At 43.0% G+C, this 20,407-nt stretch overlaps 1 protein-coding gene across 12 annotated transcripts in view; it reads right to left on the bottom strand.

The window, feature by feature from the left end:
- The window catches only part of LIPE (lipase E, hormone sensitive type), a 40,279-nt gene that overhangs the window by 7,697 nt on the left and 12,175 nt on the right, over window positions 1-20,407 (bottom strand). For 4 of the 12 annotated variants that reach the window (XM_070764045.1, XM_070764046.1, XM_070764057.1 and 1 more), the window contains exons 2-5: window positions 8,525-9,057; window positions 4,208-4,298; window positions 2,862-3,007; window positions 1,131-1,316 (exon numbers count right to left, since the gene is read on the bottom strand). In XM_070764045.1, coding sequence (XP_070620146.1) covers window positions 1,131-1,316; window positions 2,862-3,007; window positions 4,208-4,298; window positions 8,525-9,057 — 956 coding nt within the window. Of the gene's footprint in view, window positions 1-1,130; window positions 1,317-2,861; window positions 3,008-4,207; window positions 4,299-8,524; window positions 9,058-10,476; window positions 10,544-12,833; window positions 13,306-13,730; window positions 13,811-20,407 lie in introns of those variants that run through there. The other 8 variants (XM_070764049.1, XM_070764053.1, XM_070764050.1 and 5 more) reach the window with 5 other exon arrangements.

Below are 20,407 nucleotides of genomic sequence, written 5' to 3'. Positions count from 1 at the left end.
ATCAGTTGCAAAAGGCCGCTGTACTTGGATCTGCACGCATCATACGAAAATACATCACACCAAGGGAATCCTGCCTGCCTCAACCAACACAGAGGCGGTACATCCGTTTCAACAACCACCAATACCCTTGACATACTCTACTCTACTCTCCTATTATTATATTCTTCTCTTCTATTATTCTATTCTATTCTACTCTAATCTATTCTTCTATTCTTTTATTCTATTCTACTCTATTCTTCTCTTCTATTATTATATTCTACTCTATTCTTCTCTATTCTTCTATTCTACTCTATTCTTCTATTCTTCTATTCTACTCTACTCTATGCTTCTCTTCTATTATTCTATTATACAGTTCTACAGAGGAATCATTGAGTCTGTCATCTGCACCTCTATAACTGTCTGGTTTGGTGCTGCAACCCAACAGGACCGACACAGACTTCAGAGGACAATTAGAACTGCAGAAAAAACAATTGCTGCCAACCTGCCTTCCATTGAGGACCTGTATACTGCACGAGTCAAAAAGAGGGCGGGTAAAATATTTACTGACCCCTCACATCCTGGACACAAATTGTTTCAACTCCTACCCTCAAAACGTCGCTACAGAGCACTGCACACCAAGACAACTAGACACAAGAACAGGTTTTTTTCCGAACACCATCACTCTACTAAACAAATAATTCCCTCAACACTGTCAGACTTTCTACTAAATCTGCACTTCTATTCTACTAGTTTTTCTCATCATTCCTATCACCCATTTCCTCCCATGCTGACTGTATGACTGTAACTTGTTGCTTATATCCTAAGATTTTTATTAATATTGCTTCTTCATTGCTTATTTGACCCCTATGACAATCATTAAGTGTTGTACCACATGATTCTTGACAAATGTATATTTTATTGTATGTACGCTGAGAGCATATGGACCAAGACAAATTCCTTGTGTGTCCAATCACACTTGGCCAATAAAAATTCTATTCTATTCTATTCTACTCTATTCTTCTCTTCTATTATTCTGCTCTGCTCTACTCTACTCTACCCTAGCCTACCCTACTCCATTCCATCCTATTCTATTCTCAGCCTGCTGGACCAGCTGAGGGTGAGCAGAGCAGGCCCTTCACACCTGTCCATACCTGTCCTTCACGCAGCTCATGGGAAATGAGCCTCATCTGGACGGCTCCTGGTCCAGTGTGGGCCACCGGCGGTGTGATGGTAACGGACAGTCTGGGGTTAGAAACCAGAGGCAGGTCGAAGGAATGGGGTGGGACCAGCAAGGCTCGGGACAGCCGGACCTGGGAGGAAGCCATGCTGGCTATCGACTGGAATGAAAGGAAAGGATAGAACAGAGATTAAAAACTGGTCTGTCCTCAAATATCCAATATATTTCCATAAGGATTAAAAGTCCATAAGGATTTTTTTTAATAAAAAGGTTTTTTAAAGATCTGTAACACATATTAAAACAAAAAAAGAAACACTAAGAAAAACACAGACATGATCTAAAATTCCGGTTTATACGTTTTCAACATTCTTTCTCTATGTAATTATAGTTTTTTGTCTCTCTCTCTCTCTATATATATATATAACTATTTTATTTAAATTGTTAGTCCATTTTTCTCCTTTGATCATATAAAAAAAAATCTAACCATTTCTAAATTGTCACTATATTCTAATCCCAACATTCCTCTTAAATTTCCATAGTACAATTTGTGCCAGATTTCAAAAAGCTCTGATTCATTTTTTAATCTTTTAGTGACATTATAAGTCTGCACAAGACAGTATTTTGTATAGTATCTCTTCCTCTGGGAGTTTCTATCCCTTTTTGTGTGAAAGTTAATCTGGCAACGGTCAAAATACAGAAATGTAGTATTAAATATGTTGTTCCTTTCTCATAGTTGCCTGTAATTATACCTAATAGGAATAGTTTGGGTTTTAATTCTATTTTTTAACATTAGAATGTCTTGTAATCATTGCTTTATTTTGTTCCAAAATTCGCATGCTTTTGGGCATTCCCATCACATGTGATAATAGATCCCTGGAGTTGTTTTACATTTCCAGCACATCAGAAACATAGAAACATAGAAGACTGACGGCAGAAAAAGACCTCATGGTCCATCTAGTCTGCCCTTATACTATTTCCTGTGTTTTATCTTAGGATGGATATATGTTTATCCCAGGCATGTTTAAATTCAGTTACTGTGGATTTACCAACCACGTCTGCTGGAAGTTTGTTCCAAGGATCTACTACTCTTTCAGTGAAATAATATTTTCTCACGTTGCTTTTGATCTTTCCCCCAACTAACTTCAGATTGTGTCCCCTTGTTCTTGTGTTCACTTTCCTATTAAAAACACTTCCCTCCTGAACCGTATTTAACCCTTTAACATATTTAAATGTTTCGATCATGTCCCCCCTTCATCAGCGAGAGATTTGGGCCCGTTTTAGCTAGCCTTATGGGTGGGAAGTGCCATCAATGTACGGAACCTCTTGAGCAACAAGGGCCAAGATTATGTCCGTCAGATATCTCCTGTCTTTCCTCTCGTCTGTCCATGACCTGACACAGCTAGTCCTCGATTTACAACAACTGTGTTACTAGTTTAACAACTGTAGTGATTCGCTTAATAACAGGGGGGAAAAAGTTCATAAAATGGGGCAAAACCCACAACCAAGGTCTCACTCAGTGACAGAAATTTGGGTAAAAGTTATAGTCAAAGTTATAAACATAAACAATATTTGTTTATCCTTAGGAACTGCTTTCAGATCTGCTCTTTCTTCCGATTTATCTTTTATTTCCCCCCCCCCCCCCAAGAAAATGTTGCTGGTGGGGATCTGGAGAGGGACGCCCTTTACTCCCAGCAGGACTACTCACTGCCAGCAACTCCGTCTCGGTGAGGTTCCAAAATTTCTTCCAGAAATGGACATCCAAGTTCTGAGTAATGCGCTCAAACTCCGATCCTCGCAGTTCAGGGTCAATGGCGAATTTGCCACTCATGAAGAGGGAGCCAGCAGCCACTCCTGAAGGAAGGAAGGAAAAGGAAGGAAGGAAGGAAGGAAAGGAAGGAAGGATGCAAAGAAGGAAGGAGAACAAGGTTAGAGAGGAGGAAAGAATAGATATAGAGACAGAGAAGAAGGAAGGAAGGGAGGGAGGGAGGAAAATGGAAAAGAATAGTTGGAGGGAAGGAAGGAAAGCAGGAAGGAGAACAAGGTTAGAGAGGAGGAAAGAATAGATATAGAGACAGAGAAGAAGGAAGGGAGGGAGGGAGGAAAAGGGAAAGGAATAGTTGGAGGGAAGGAAGGAAGGAAAAGGAAGGGGAGGAAGGAAGGAAGGATGCAAAGAAGGAAGGAGAACAAGGTTAGAGAGGAGGAAAGAATAGATATAGAGACAGAGAAGAAGAGAGGGAGGGAGGGAGGAAAAGGGAAATGAATAGATGGAGGGATGGAAGGAGAACATGATTAGAGAGAGGGAGGAAAGAACAGATATAGAGACAGAGAAGAGGAAGGAAGGACAGAAGGAAGGGAGGGAGGAAAAGGAATAGATGAAAGAGAACAAGATTAGAGGGAAGGATAAAGGATAGACAGAGAAGGAAGGAAAGAAGGGAGGGAGGGAGGAAGGGAGGAAAGGAAGGAAGATAGGAAGGAAGGAAGAAAAGGAAGGAAGGAAGGAAGGAAAGGAAGGAAGGAAGATAGGAAGGAGAGGAGAGGAAGGAAAGAGAGGAAAGAGAGGGGAAAAAGGAAGAAGGATGGAGGAAAGGAAGGAAGAAAAGCAAGGAAGGAAAGGAAGGAAGGAAGGAAGGAAGGAAAGAAGGAAAGGAAGGAAGGAAGATAGGAAGGAAGGAAGGAGAGGATAGGAAGGAAAGAGAGGAAAGAGAGGGAAAAAAGGAAGAAGGGTGGAGGAAAGGAAGGAAGGAAGGAAGAAAGGAAAGGAAGGAAGGAAGGAAGGAAGGAAGGAAGGAAAGAAGGAAAAAGAATGGATTTATCACATTGCCCAAACAAAGCATCATCCCAACTGGAGATGCCTCCCAGGAACACCTCTTCAAGTGCAGGGCAGAGTGACCTTGACTCTCAGGGAAAGGAATATTATTTTGGCTACATCTCCCCACTCACACAATCCCTCCTCCCAGTTTCTCACAGCCACTAAATGGGGCAGGCCTGAAGAGCCAACATCCAAGAGGGCTTCCAGGCCTAACAGGATGTGCTTGAGCCCTGATAACTCACCGATGGTGGAGGTGTTGCGTTTGTAATTCTCCCCAAAGGAGACCAGGCTGATGGCAATCGTCTGCAGGAAAGGCCGGATCGAAGGAGCAAACTGCAAGACCAAGAAATGAACGTGAATGGACGTTTTTATTTTCATGACACCCAAATCCTGCCTGCCGGGTTCAACATCGGCTCCAAAGTTGAAATTTATTGTATGTATTTGTGTCAAAAGCATCATCAATTCAAATAAGGCATCATTTAAAACACAAAATGCAAGATTAAAATAGGTAAAATAGAATTGAATTGGATAGAAAATAGAATGGAGAATAGAATTAGAATAGAAAATAGAGTAGAATAGAATAGAATTTAGAATGGGATGGAACAGAACGGAACAGAACAACAGAACAGAATTCTTGATTGGCCAAATGTGACTGGACACACATGGAATTTGTCTTAGGTGCATAAGCTCTCATTGTACATAAATGTTCTATGGGATAAATCATGATCATAGTCATCATAAATCATAAGAGACAACACTTAAGTGATGGAATCCACACCAGTCATACTGGGAAGCTAAATAAAACGATATAAATTGTAAAGATACCAACAACATAGTTATAGTCGTACGTAGAAAAAGAGATAGCTAATAGGAAAGATGAGAAAAAGAACAGACTTATTAAACTGTTTGATTGTGTTGTGGGAATTGTTTGTTTAGAAGAGTGATGGCATTTGGGAAAAAGCTGTCTTAGTGTCTAGTTGTCTTGGTGTGCGGTACTCTATAGTGACGTTTTGAGGGTAGGAGTTGAAACAGTTTGTGTCCAGGATGCAAAGGGTCAGCCAATATTTTCACGGCCCTCTTTTTGACTCGTGCAGGTTGGCAGCAATTTGGTAGCCGCTCCGAGTCCTCTGAGAGGGGCGGCATACAAATCTAATAAATTATTATTATTATTATTATTATTATTATTATTATTATTATTATTGACCAGATTACCTCCGGAACCGCCTGCTACCGCACGAATCCCAGCGACCGATAAGGTCCCACAGAGTTGGCCTTCTCCGGGTCCCGTCGACTAAACAATGTCGTTTGGCGGGGCCCAGGGGAAGAGCCTTCTCTGTGGCGGCCCCGGCCCTCTGGAACCAACTCCCCCCAGAGATTAGAACTGCCCCCACCCTCCCTGTCTTTCGTAAACTACTCAAGACTCATTTATACTGCCAGGCATTGGGGAGTTGAGATAGCTCTTCCCCCTAGGCCATTACAAGTTATGCATGGTATGTTTGTGTGTATGTTTGGTTTTATAATAGGGGTTTCTGGTTGTTTTTATTATTGGATTGTACATGTTGTGTTTATCATTGTTGTTAGCTGCCCCGAGTTTACGGAGAGGGGCGGCATACAAAACCAATAAATATTATTATTTTTATTAATTATTATTATTATTATTAATTGTTTTTTCTGCAGTTCTGATTTTTCTCTGAAGTCTGTGCCTGTCTTGTTGGGTTGTAGAACCAAACCAGGCAGTTATGGTGGTGCAGATGACAGACTCAATATTTCCTCTGTAAGAAATACTGCTGGAAAAAAAATAAAGGGAATACTTACTTATTTATTTAATTTATTTATTTATTATATTTCGTTGCCACCCTTCTCGAGGCGACTCAAGTCTTTCCTGTTAAAAGTGAGAACAACTTCCTAAAAGTGAGAACAATTAACCAGTGGAACAGTTCGCCACTTGAAGCTCTGGAGGTTTTTAAGAAGAGCAATCACTGCAGGTTTTAAAATTTGAGACAGCCACTTGACTCAAATTAAATGGGGTCTCCTGTTTGAGCAAGGGGAGGTGGCCTAGAACATATCCAAGGTCCCTTCCAGCGGTCAATTCTGATTGATTTTAAGCTCTTTGATCTCACCCCAAGCTGGATTTTTTTCGAAGAAATTGGACTATTTCCCCCCTGCTGTTGAGACATTTTAGGTGGTCACTCCCTCTGGGCAGTAGCTTTTGTTTTGTCTGTTTTATGCAAACATGAGGCCAAGTACAAAAATAAGATAGTTTGCCAGAATAATTTCCCGGAGGGCCAGAAACATCCTGAGGAAGTCAGTTAATTTTATTATTATTATTATTATTTATATTATTTATATTTACAAATTTATACAGCCACCCAAAACTCATACATAGTGATTCTGGGCAGTGTGGAACGTTAAGTAATTTCAACAACACTGTTTCTCAACCTTGGGCCCTTTAAGAGGTCTGGACTTCAACAAATATATATGAATTTTGAGTATATACAGTAGTTGTACTCAAGGTTACACATTTATATATAGGAAAAAAGAAGAAAAAAAGAAGAAGAAAGAAGGGAAAGAGGGGAACAAAAGGAAGGAAACAAGAAAAGAAAAAAGAAAGAAAAGGAAAGAGAAATAAATTCATATCTATAAGTTTGTCAGTTATCGTAATTGTTGTCAACTTATCTGTTTACCCGATTACTCTATAGCAGTTTTTCCCAACCTTGGCAACTTGGAGATAGTTGGACTTCAACTCCCAGAATCCCCCAGCCAACGAATGCTGCCTGGGGAATTCTGGGAGTTGAAGTCCAAATATCTTCAAGTTGCCAAGGTTGGGAAACACTGCTCTATAGCTTCTAAGATCTTTACTATCAGTATATGTAATAGTTGTGAAATTCCGAACTTGGGTTTGCGTTAACTTTTTTGTCATTTTAAACTATTTGTCTTTTTTCGTTGATTTTTCTTGTTGTTTTGTGGATTTGTAGGGTGGTTATTTGGATGGAAATTATAGACTTCATGATGTAATTGGGTTTAAAATTGTTTTCTAAACTCTCTTTGATGTTGATTTCTGCTGTAAGCTGCCCAGAATCCCCCGGGAGTTGGCCGGCATATAAATTTAATTAATAAAATAATAAAAAATAAAATGGACCCTCTGAAGCCACAGCCGATTGTCATAGCTTGGAGCCTCCCTGTCACCAGACGCAGTTGTTGACCTTGTCATTTAATTATTTCCCGTACAAGCAGCGGCCTTGACTGTCCGGCCCTGAACGGTCAAGCACGTTCCTGCATTCCCTTGCCCAGCTCTTGCCTGTCACTCTTCGGTGGCCTTTCTGCAGCTATCCGGTGGCAATTGGCCCTTTGCCGATTGTGGTGACAACAACACCTATCTATACAATGCGCTTTGGGTCGCAATGCCCTTGGAGCTCAAGGCAGCGTGACCGAACGCAATTTGCATTGCTAATAAAAATTCTATTCTATTCTATTCTATTCTATTCTGGGCAAGATCTATTTCAACTTGTACTTCAGAAAACTCAGACTGGCAAAGGAGCTGCTGATAACCCTACAAAACTTTTGCCAGACCCATCCTAGACTACTGCTCATCTGTCTGGAACCCATACCACATCTCAGACATCAACACCCTTGAAAACGTCCAAAGATATTTCACCAGAAGAGCCCTTCACTCCTCCACTCGAAACAGAACATCCTATGAAAATAGACTAACAATCCTGGGCCTAGAAAGCCTAGAACTACGGCGCCTAAAACACGATTTGAGTATTGCCCACAAGATCATATGCTGCAACGTCCCACTGGTCAATGACTACTTCAGCTTCAACCGCAACAACACAAGAGCACGCAACAGATTCAAACTTAATAGGAACCGCTCCAAACCTGACTGTAAAAAATATGATTTCAACAATTGAGTTATCGAAGCGTGGAACTCATTGCCGGACTCAATTGTGTCAACCCCTAACCCCCAACATTTCTCCCTTAGACTCTCCACGATTGACCTCTCCGGGTTCCTAAGAGGCCAGTAAGGGGTGAGCATAAGTGCACTGGTGTGCCTTCTGTCCCCTGTCCAATTGTCTTTCCTTTCTCTCACTTATCATATATATTTTCTTTCTTTCATATATTCTTTCCTCTAAGTTCACTTTACCTTTATATATATTACTACATGTCTATTTTTCTTCCTATGTATTTGTGTATTGGACAAATGAATAAATAAAATAAATAAATAAATAAATAAATCGGTTGCTGGGATTCGTGCAGCAGAAGGCGGTCTCGGAGATATTCTGGTCCGGTGCCATGAAGGGCTTTATAGGTCATAACCAACACTTTGAATTGTGACCGGAAATTGATCGGCAACCAATGCAGACTGCGGAGTGTTGATGTAACATGGGCATACCTGGGGAAGCCCATGATTGCTCTCGCAGCTGCATTCTGCATGATCTGAAGTTTCCGAACACTTTTCAAAGGTCGCCCCATGTAGAGAGCATTACAGTAGTCGAGCCTCGAGGTGATGAGGGCATGAGTGACTGTGAGCAGTGAGTCCTGGTCCAAATAACTCTCACCTGAAAGCCCATACAGCGCCCGTAAAAACACCCCTTCTGCATCGTGACGTATTCCTGGAGAAACTGTTCCGAGAGGCCTCGATCCTCGTGGTCGAAGAGGTAGCCAGGCCGGTTGTGGGTCAGCAGATGCTGGGCTAAGTAAACCAAAGCCCGGAGTTGAGTGAAGGCCACGCAATACGCTTCCAACTCGGAGCAATTGTGGTTGGTACGGAAGAAGATGCTGCGGCGGTTGGCGGCCACGTAGCGGCTCTTGTGGATGATGTGAGCCACGCAGCAGCGCACCGTCTGGGCCAGGCTGCGGTAGCCGTTGGCTGGCGTCTGTTCATCCAGGTCGAAGATGTGGTAGATGGTGGAGAAGTGGTCGAGCAACGGTTCAAGGGACCGGGCGTGTTCTCGGATGGTGGTGAAGGTGGCTAGGAAACGCTGGCCCGTCTCGGTGGGGACGTTCTGGAAGAAAGCCATGTTGTCCTCGGCCAGCGTCAGCAAAGTTTGGAAGAGCGGCCGGGCATCCATGGTGTTGGAATTGGTGGAGCCTGCGAAAGGGAGAAAGAGAATGAAACCATCCCAGAAAGACTGTGTTCAGTTCTGGAGGCCTCACCTACAAAAAGATATTGATAAAATTGAACGGGTCCCAAAATGTGCAATAGAGTTGATGTTCCTGGAGTTGTCTGTAACATGGCAAATGATTTAGCTTTACTAGATAAGTGGTCAAAGCAATGGAAACTGCAGTTTAGTGTTTCCCAATGTAAATTAATGCACTTGGGGAAAAGGAATCCTCAATCTGAGTATTGCATTGGCAGTTCTGGGTTAGCAAAAACTTCAGAAGAGAAGGATTCAGGGGTAGTGATTTCTGACAGTCTCAAAATGGGTGACCAGTGCGGTCGGGCGGTAGGAAAAGCAAGTAGGATGCTTGGCTGCATAGCTAGAGGTATAACAAGCAGGAAGAAGGAGGTTGTGATCCCACTGTATAGAGCGCTGGTGAGACCCCATTTGGAGTACTGTGTTCAGTTCTGGAGACGTCACCTACAAAAAGAGATTGATAAAATTGAACGGGTCCAAAGACGGGCTACAAAAATGGTGGAAGGTCTTAAGCATAAAACGTATCAGGAAAGACTTCATGAACTCAATCTGTATAGTCTGGAGGACAGAAGGAAAAGGGGGGGACATGATCGAAACATTTAAATATGTTAAAGGGTTAAGGAGGGAAGTGTTTTTAATAGGAAAGTGAACACAAGGACAAGGGGCCACAATTTGAGGTTAGCTGGGGGAAAGATCAGAAGCAATGTGAGAAAATATTATTTTACTGAAAGAGTCGTAGATGCTTGGAACAAACTTCCAGCAGGTGTGGTAGATAAATCCACAGTAACTGAATTTAAACATGCCTGGGATAAACATATATCCATCCTAAGATAAAATACAGGAAATAGTATAAGGGCAGACTAGATGGACCATGAGGTGCATTGCTTGCCAGTCAAATTCAAGGTGTTGGTTATCAAAGCCCTAAACGGCTCAGGGCCAGACTATTTATGGGACTGCCTCCTCCCTCATACCTCACTGTGGCCAGTAAGGGCCCACAGAGTCGGCCTTCTCCAGGTCCCGTCCGCCAAGCAATGTCAGTTGGAGGGACCTTGGGGAAGAGCCTTCTCTGTGGTGGCTCCGACCCTATGGAATCAACTGCCTCCAGAGATTCACACTCCCTACTGGTCTTCCGGAAAGCCGCTAGGACCTGGCTTTTCCAGCAGGCCCGGAATTAGATTGACTACTATGTGTGTCTGGTTCTTTTTAATATATTATTTTATTGTTTTATTATATTACTGATTTAATTTTGATTGTATTTTAGTACTCTTGTATTTATCCCACTTGTTAGCAGCTCGGGGTATATGCCGCTTCGGAATGAGGGGCATATAAATACCATAAATAAATAAATAAATAAACTCCTAATTTTAACTTACATTGTCCTGTCTCTGTCTCAGCTAAATACTCCATAAGGACCACGTCGTTCCTTGAAGATTCCTGGCCCTATAAAGGGAGTGGAGCATCGCTTAATATAGCAGCAATCCTCCAAGGCAGTGTTTCTCAATTATTTTCTGTTTATGGCCCCCCAAAAAAGAAATACACATTTTGCGTCCCCCCCACTCTTCACCGGGAAGATTTTTTGCAATCTTTGGCGCTGAAAAAACCTCAAGCGGCTTATCAGCGGGATGGGGTGTAACGTGTTTAAGTGGCGCTTTAATTTATTTGGCTTCATGCTGTTATCTGCTGCCAACATATTTAGACACAGTCAACATAGCGGTCTTTCCTTGTCTCCCACCGTGACGCCAAGCGCTACATATGCTTCGTCATATTTCGACATCTTAGCTTACGGGAGACTTAACGTTTGTCTCATCATCTCCGTCTCTCTCCTCCTCTCTTTCCATCCCTGTTAAATATTTTTCCATGGTTTCTCTTAAGGGTTTGTTATCTGTGCTTCATATTTCCTGCTCGGTGCTGTGGGCTATTGCTCGGTGCAAAAACACCCCTACTCCCTGCTGCAAAAAAAAAGGTACGTTGCCCAGGGTCATGCCCCCCTGGCATCGCTCAGTGCCCTTCCCAGGGGCCCCTGCCCCACTATTTGAGAAGCACTGCTCCAAGGAGTGCCACCTCAGCCCCCAATTCTTCTCCCCAATTGTCCACTCCTTTAAGGCTGGACAGAAGGAGGCAGGACAGAGCAAAAGAGGACCAAGGACATCCGAAGAGGACCAAGGACATTTGGGCATAGAGAGAGAGAGAGAGAGAGCGCTTAGCCCCCAGGCTGTGTGTGTATAAATTTAGCAACTTTTAAAACTTCTGGACTTCAACACCCCAGAATTCTGGGAATTGAAGTCCATCGGTTAAAGTTTTAAACCATAAACACAACAGCACGTATCAGAAACAAACTAAATGTAAATTATTCCAAACTTGACTGCAGGAAATACGACTTCAACAACAGAGTGATCAATGCCTGGAACTCACTACCTGACTCTGTTGTTTCATCCCCAAACCCCCAAAAAACGTCAACCTTACATTATCTATCGTTGATCTCTCCCCTTTTCTAAGAGGTCAGTAAGGGGCGTGCATAAACGCACCGTTGTGCCCACCACCTCTGTCCTTGTTTTATTATCCTTTCAATTGCTTCTTTGTACTTTGTTACGTTAATACAAACTATAATTTTACACTTGCTTTACAAATATACTGCTCAAAAAAATAAAGGCAACACTCCAGTAACAAATAATAAATAACAAATAATAAATGATTGACCTCTCCAGGTTTCTTAGAGGTCAGTAAGGGGCGTGCATAAGTGCACCAGTGTGCCTTCCGTCCCCTGTCCAATTGTCTCTCCTTACCTCATTTATCTTTTCTTCCTTTCAAATATGTTCATCTATACTTTTATATCTTTCCTTCTATTCTATTCTATTCTATCTTTCCTTCTATTCTATTCTATTCTATTACTACATAGCTATTCTCTTCAATGTGTATTATGTATTGGACTAAATAAAATAAATAAATAAACACATCCTAGATCTGAATGAATGAAATAGTCTCATTGAATATTTCATTTGCACAACTATTCCATTTGCACAACAGCGTGGGAAATCGATTGTCCGTCAGTGTTGCTTCCTAAGTGGACAGTTTGATTTCACAGAAGTTTGATTTACTTGGAGTTCTATTCTGTTAAACAACAGAGCATGTAAGCGCTCCCTTTATTTTTTTTGAGCAGTGTATAATAAAATAAAATTAAAAATGAATTTGTCGTTCGCGTCTCTCCCTCGATTTTGACTTTTCTTCTCCGCGCACACACACAAAAAGTACAATTGGCATGAATTTCCCCTCCAGGGGGATGGGGAGGCACAAACTGCACAACACTCACAATGTTTTGCCCAATTGCCTTTCTCTCTTTCCCCACCGTCCCAGTGGGAGAAAGACCCCCGTCCCCCCCCCAGTACTCGAGGAATAAATAGCAAGCCTTGATTCGGCAGTTTCAGACACCCTGCAAAATCCTTCCCAGGCACTTAGCCCACTCCTCAAAAGCCCCCCAAGGAATTTAAGCAAAGACACCTCTGCCAGGAAGACCACCCCTCACCCTGCAAAGAAGATGGAGAAAGTTTCATTTTGGATTCACCCTTTTTTTCCAAAGGATGCAAGGAGAGAGGGATTGGGGGGGCATCTCTGCCCAGGACCCTTCCCCATTTGGCTAACCGCCCTCCGCAAAGTGGATCCTCTCACCTCCAAGGGGTGGGATGGGGGGGGGCAGGAATCCTGCTGCCAGGAAGAGGAGAAGAGGTCAACTCACCCGGTGTCAACTAACCCAGCATCCAGCCTCCTTTTCTTTCTCTGATGCAGGGATCGAGTTGCCTTATAACAATTGCTGGCTGACTTAAAAGGCCGCTGGGGAAACTGACTCCGCCTTGGGAGGAGGGAAAGGAGGGGTCAGTGCAGAAGAGGGGGGGGATCAGGGGGGGGGGGAGGAAAACAGAAGGAGCCCCCCCCCAGGCTTGCTGGGTGAAGGCGTACAGGCTAAATGGAGATACTGTACTTAAATTTCACCCCCCATGAGGTCATCTAGGGAGGAAGGAAAACAGGATGGAAGGACAGATGTCTTTCTCTCTCTCTGTTTTTCTTTCTTTTTTTCTCTTTCTCTCTCTTTCTTCTCTCTCTCTCCCCCTCTCTGTTTCTTTCTGTTTTTTTCTCTCCCTCTTTCTCTCTTCCTTTCTCCTTTTCTCCATTTCACTCTCCCCATTTCTCTCTCCCTTCTTTCTTTTTCTCTTTCTTTCTCTCTCCCTCTCTCTCTTTCTCTTTTTTCTCTCTCCCATTCTCTCTCTCTCCCTTTCTCTACCTGTTTCTCTCTGATTCTCTCTCTCCCTCTTTCTTTTTCTTTATCTTTTTCTCTTTCTTCCTCTCTCTTTCTTTTTTTTCTCTCTCTCCCATTCTCTCTCTCTCTCCATTTCTCTACCTGTTTCTCTTTTTCTCTCTGATTCTCTCTCCCTCTTTCTCTCTTTTCTTTCTTTTTTCTCTCTTTCCTTTTGTTCTTTCTCTTTTTCTCTCTCTCTGATTCTGTCTCTCTCCCTCTCTGTTTTCTCTCTCCCTCTCCCTTTCTCTCTGATTCTCTCTCCCCCTCTTTCTCTTCTCTCTCTCCCTCTCTCTCTCTTTCTTTGTTTTTTCTCTCTCCCTCTCCTCTGCATGGACTTACTTTTTTCCCAGAGAAGATCATCTCCTCCAGAGGCAGGAATCCTGGGCTAGCAGATCAAACTTCCTCTGAAATGCCATTTCTGGAATACAATAGGCACCACAAAGCGGGTCTTTAAGGAGAAATCCCGGTACCCATGGTGAGGTTGTAGGGGGTGGGAACGACTCAAGAACGGAAGCGAGAAACCCCAAATCATTGTTAATGCAAATGAATATCGCTGTAAAATTTGATTCTTATTTTATAAAGATATCTGTCCCCAAACGACACATCGTTCAATTGAAGATGGGATTATTATACACTGCTCAAAAAAATAATAAAGCGAGCACACAAATAACACATCCTAGGTCCGAATGAATGAAATATTCTCATTGAATACTTTGTCCTGTACAAAGTTGAATGGACTGACAACAAAATGAAATTGATTGTCAACCAGTGTTGCTTCCTAAGTGGACAGTTTTATTTCTGATTTACTTGGAGTTATATTCTGTTGTTTAAGTGTCCCCTTTATTTTTTTGAGCAGTATATTAAAAATTAATTTTGGAAAAAAAAATCACACGTAAGGATTCTCCGGTTGGAACAATTCTTCCCGTCCACAGAACTTCCAACTCACACAATTGGCAAAGGGAACACTGGGTGAGTGAGACATTTGCCCCAGATCTCCCTGCGTGGAATTCCATCTGGACCCCGTGAAGTTCAGTTCTACGAAAAAGAGGAATTGTGTTCTTTTTACCGCTACACAAACAAGACCCTTTCTCAACATTTGGCACTCTGCCTTGGCTCTTCACCGACTCTTTATGTTCACGAGTCCTGATCAAATGAAGATGAATCAACTTTTTAAGAGGGGAGGATTCTCACCACGGATGGGTAGCTACAGCTCAGGGACTTCTCGAGCCCGACAGGAAAGAGATTCGAGCTTTTATACAGCGACCAAAAACAGGTAGTCCTCGACTTATGTCCGAAACGCTTCTGTGCATGGGCAGCCAGTGAAATCTCGCGCGAGACTGGGATTTCTGAGATTTCGGCCGATACTTTTGCTCCTGCGTATGCGTAGAAGCAAAAAAAACGAGAGCGAGATTTCGGTGATTTTCGACGCACAGAAGCAAAAAAAAAACCAGAGTGAGATTTTGGCGATTTTCGACTATATTTTTCCTTCCGCGTAGTGCAGAAGCAAAAAAACCAGAGCGAGATTTCCGTGATTTGCACCGATATTTTTCCTTCTGCGTATGTGCAGAAGCAAAAAACCTGGAGTGAGATTTCGGTGATTTTCGCCAATATTTTCTCTTCTGCTCATGCGCAGAAGCAAAGAAAACAGGGTGAGATTTCAGTGATTTTCATCGATATTTTTCCTTCCATGTAAGCGCAGAAGCAAAAAAACAACAATCCCAGAGCGAGATTTCGGTGATTTTCAGCGATATTTTTCCTTCTGCTCATGCGCAGAAGCAAAAAAAAACCAGGGTGAGATTTCGGTGATTTTCATCGATATTTTTCCTTCCGCGTATGCGCAGAAGCAAAAAAAAACAAACCCCCAGAGCGATATTTTGGTGATTTTCAGCGATATTTTTCCTTCCGTGTATGCGCAGAAGCAAAAAAACCTGGAGTGAGATTTTGGTGATTTTCGCCAATATTTTTCCTTCTGCTCATTGCGCAGAAGCAAAAAAAACCAGGGTGAGTTTTCAGTGATTTTCATCAATATTTTCCCCTCCGTGTAAGCGCAGAAGCAAACACCCCCCCCCCCCCGAGCGAGATTTCGGTGATTTTCAGCAATATTTTTCCTTCCGCGTATCCGCAGAAGCAAAAAACCTGGAGTGAGATTTCGGTGATTTTCATCAATATTTTTCCTTCCGCGTAAGCGCAGAAGCAAACCCCCCCCCTTCCCAGAGTGAGATTTCGGTGATTTTCACTGATATTTTTCCTTCCGTGTATGCGCAGAAGCAAAAAACCTGGAGTGAGATTTCAGTGATTTTCGCCAATATTTTTCCTCCTGCTCATGCGCAGCAGTAAAAAACCGGCAAAAAATTGCCGAAATCTCACTTGTGAAAGTGTCATCACGTGATATTTTGATTGTTGCGCATAAACCTCACGCAGGGGTGTGTCGGGGGCATGTGGCTGCGCACTCATCCTGGAATTTCCTACCTGGGATGGAGCACCTGACCACATCGACACCACTGGCCTCGAATCCAAACTTAGTTTGTTTGCCTTAAACGGGCAAGACCAACCCTTACTTGGGACCTTCTGAAATAAAAAAAGGGCTTATACTTTCTTATCCTACCTTCCCAATTTCTCACGCAGGCTTATAGATCCGCAGCTGGCATGCCAAGCCCTCGGTGTTCACTTCCTACCTTCGGAGTTGCAGTGTGTGTGGGGGTGTGTGAGTGTGTAAACCCTGCCATTAAAAAAAAAAAACCCCAACTCAAAACACAGCCAGCCTCCCAGAAATGGGTGCGATTGTGATGTCAAAGGTGTCGGCCAATCACGGGTGTGCACAGCCAAGTTCTGTCACACCCTACCTGGGAAAATTCTCATTAATTCATGGATGAAAAGGGGGATGGACGAAATTATCGGACCAGCCTTCTCCGTTGAAAGCGGCCACTCTAGAAAGAGGTGCAAGATAGGGCGTTAAATATAAAATGGGTGATTACGAAGGAGATGGCAGTACAGTGGTACCTCTACCTAAGAAGGCCTCTACTTAAGAACTTTTCTAGATCAGAACCGGGTGTTCAAGATTTTTTTGCCTCTTCTTAAGGACCATTTTCTGCTTAAGAACCCGAGCCCGGAAAACATTTCCCAGGAAATTTGAGAGCGGCACAAGGCCCGGTCAGTTTCCTGCCATTCCCCCTTTAATCCCGGCCATCTCGGGCTTTTCTGGGCTGCCAGAGGAGCCTTTCGGTAGCGCTTAAGAAAGCTTTGGCAGTCCAGAGCGAACAAAGCATTTTCCTTTCTCTGGGCGCTTGGAGAGGGAATAAACCTCTGCCAGCGCCCAGAGAAAAGAAATGCTCCCTTCGCTCTGCATAGCGACTGTCCTCCTCCTCTTCTTCCTCCTCCTCCTCCCGCCCAAATTCCGAACTTTTATTTCTTCCCTAATGGGTTTGCATGCATTATTTGCTTTTACATTGATTCCTATGGGGAAAAATGGCTTCTACTTACAAACGTTTCTACTTAAGAACCTAGTCACTGAATGAATTAAGTTCTTAAGCAGAGGTACCACTGTATTAGTAATAGAATAGAATAGAATTATTTTTTGGCCAAGTGTGATTGGACACACAAGGAATTTGTCTTTGGTGCAGATGCTCTCAGTGTACATAAAAGAAAAGAGACATTTGTCAAGAATCATGAGGCACAACACCTAATGATTGTCATGGGGTCAAATAAGCAATGAGGAAGCAATCAATATTAATAAAAATCTTAAGGATACAAGCAACAAGTCACAGTCATACAGTCATAAGTGGGAGGAGATGGATGATAGAAATGATGAGAAAAAAACTAGTAATATTGCAGTAAATAGTTTGAGAGTGTTGTCTTAGGTGCATAAGTTCTCATTGTACATGAAAAACTCTAAGGGATAAATCATGATCATAGTCATATGATCATCAAATATGTTCATCATAAATCATAAGGTACAACACTTGAGTGATGGAATCCACACCAATCATGCTGGGAAGCTAAATAAAACCATATAAATTGTAAAGATGCCAGCAACATAGTTATAGTCATAAGTAGGAAAAGAGATAGGTAATAGGAAAGTTGAGAAGAAGAATTTTAATACAGACTTATTTGATTTCCTTGTGGGAATTGGTTGTTTAGCAGAGTGATGGCAGTTGGCAGTTCTGTATTAGCAAAAACTTCAGAAGAGAAGGATTTAGAGGTAGTGATTTCTGACAGTCTCAAAATGGGTGAGCAGTGTGGTCGGGCGGTAGGAAAAGCAAGTAGGATGCTTGGCTGCATAGCTAGAGGTATAACAAGCAGGAAGAGGGAGATTGTGATCCCCTTATATAGAGCGCTGGTGAGACCACATTTGGAGTACTGTGTTCAGTTCTGGAGACCTCACCTACAAAAAGATATGGACCAAATTGAACGGGTCCAAAGACGGGCTACAAGAATGGTGGGAGGTCTTAAGCATAAAACGTATCAGGAAAGACTTCATGAACTCAATCTGTAGAGTCTGGAGGACAGAAGGAAAAGGGGGGACATGATCGAAACATTTAAATATGTTAAAGGGTTAGATAAGGTTCAGGAGGGAAGTGTTTTTAATAGGAAAGTGAACACAAGAACAAGGGGACACAATCTGAAGTTAGTTGGGGGAAAGATCAAAAGCAACGTGAGAAAATATTATTTCACTGAAAGAGTAGTAGATCCTTGGAACAAACTTCCAGCAGACGTGGTTGGTAAATCCACAGTAACTGAATTGAAACATGCCTGGGATAAACATATATCCATTGTAAGATAAAATACAGGAAATAGTATAAGGGCAGACTAGATGGACCATGAGGTCTTTTTCTGCCATCAGTCTTCTATGTTTCTATGGCGTTGGGAGGAAAAACTATTCTTGTGTCTAGTTGTCTTGGTGTGCGGTGCTCGTTAGCGAGGTTTTGAGGGTAGGAGTTGAAACAGTTTATGTCCAGTATACAAAGGGTTAGTAAATATTTACTTTTTCTGTGATATGGGAGAATTCAGAGAAATTTAAAGAAGCAGTAATAGAAAGTGCCCAAGAGGTGATAGTTTCAGGTTGGAAGGATGCAACAAAATGGACAATACAAAATTGCTACCGGTACATGGTGGGACGCGTTCAGTTTGAAATTATAGGTATAAAGATGAATATGATGAATGAAAATAAAATGCAGGAACTGATGGGACGACGGGACAGGGATAGAGGCTATATGGTCAGTAGGACTCGAGACCGAAGTAGAAAGAATAAACTGGAATCACTCTATAAGTTGTAAATATTGTAATGTTCTTATTTTATTTATTTATTTATTTATTTATTCATTCATTCACATTCATTCATTCATTCATTTATTTATTAGATTTGTATGCCGCCCCTCTCCGTAGACTGGGGGTGGCTCACAACAATAACAAGAACAATCTAAGAACAAATCTAATAATTTAAAAAACACTAAAAACCCCATTATTAAAAGCAAACAAACACACAAACATTCCATGTATAAACTGTATAGGCCCGGGGGAGATGTGTCAGTTCCCCCGTGCTTGACGGCAGAGATGGCTCTTAAGAACTTTACGAAAGGCAAGGAGGGTGGGGGCAGTTCTAATCTCCGGGGGGAGCTGGTTCCAGAGGGTTGGGGCCGCCACAGAGAAGGTTCTTATCCTGGGTTCCGCCAAACGACATTGTTTAGTCGACGGGACCCGGAGAAGGCCGACTCTGTGGGACCTAACCGGTCGGTGGGATTCGTGTGGCAGAAGGTGGTCCTGGAGATATTCTGGTCTGATGCCATGAAGGGCTTTATAGGTCATAACCAACACTTTGAATTGTGCCCGGAAACTGATCGGCAGCCAATGCAGACTGCGGAGTGTTGGAGTGATATGGGCATACTTGGAGAAGCCCATGATTGCTCTCGCAGCTGCATTCTGCATGATCTGAACTTTCCAAACATTTTTCAAAAGTAGCCCCATGTAGAGAGCATTACAGTAGTTGAACCTCGAGGTGATGAGGGCATGAGTGACTGTGAGCAGTGAGTCCCGGTCCAGATAGGGCCGCAACTGGTGCACCAGGCGAACCTGGGCAAACGCCCCCCTCGCCAGAGTTCTTGGTTTAAAAACGCTACTAATAAGTTACACTCTCATTTTGGTGGAGGGGTCTGAATGTTGTTGGGTGGTGGCAGGAGCACACATCACTGAGGACTCTGCGGTATGTACAGTACTGCATACGTGTTATTATTTTTAAAAATCAATTAAAAAATTAGCGGCCGCGGCCAGACGTGCCAACGGGCAGGTTACAACACCGTCCCGTAACATAAAAACTCCAGATCGCCGATTCCTCGGAGCCACAAGACCGTTTATATGTAAGCCTTGTGCAATGCAACGGGGTGTGTCTTCACCATGGCACAACCTGTGAAATTGACCTTAGGCGGGGTCGCCCGTTGAAAGGCATGCCGGGCACCGCCAGGGTATCGCTGTTAATTACATGATTAATTATGAAGACAGCTTGGCACAACTTGTGCTGGTGAACAAATTAAGAGGCCTTATCGACGGAGAAAGTGTCGAACGCATCACTTCAGCTTCCTCGGCGGATGGAAAGTCGTGAATTCCAAACTCCAGGGAGGAAGGCATGTAACTAGAGAGCCACTTTGGTGGAGCGGTTAAGGCGCCAGGCTAGAAAGTGGGAGACTGTGAGTTCTAGTCTTGCTTTTGGTGTGCAAGCCAGATGGGTGGCTCTGGGCCAATCACCAGGAGACGGGGAGTTCTAGTTCCGTCTTAGGCATGAAAGCCAGCTGGGTGATTTTGAGTCAATCACCAGGAGACGGTGAGTTCTAGTTCCGTCTTAGGCATGAAAGCCAGCTGGGTGATTTTGAGTCAATCACCAGGAGACAGTGTGTTCTAGTTCCGTCTTAGGCATGAAAGCCAGCTGGGTGGCTCTGGGCCAACCACCAGGAGACGGTGAGTTCTAGTTCCGTCTTAGGCATGAAAGCCAGCTGGGTGATTTTGAGTCAATCACCAGGAGACGGTGA

Source organism: Erythrolamprus reginae, chromosome 11 (genome assembly GCF_031021105.1).
Source record: "Erythrolamprus reginae isolate rEryReg1 chromosome 11, rEryReg1.hap1, whole genome shotgun sequence".
In the NCBI taxonomy this organism is placed as follows: domain Eukaryota; kingdom Metazoa; phylum Chordata; class Lepidosauria; order Squamata; family Dipsadidae; genus Erythrolamprus; species Erythrolamprus reginae.
Note: the sequence above shows the minus strand (reverse complement) of the source record. Positions and strands in the feature narration are given on the sequence as shown.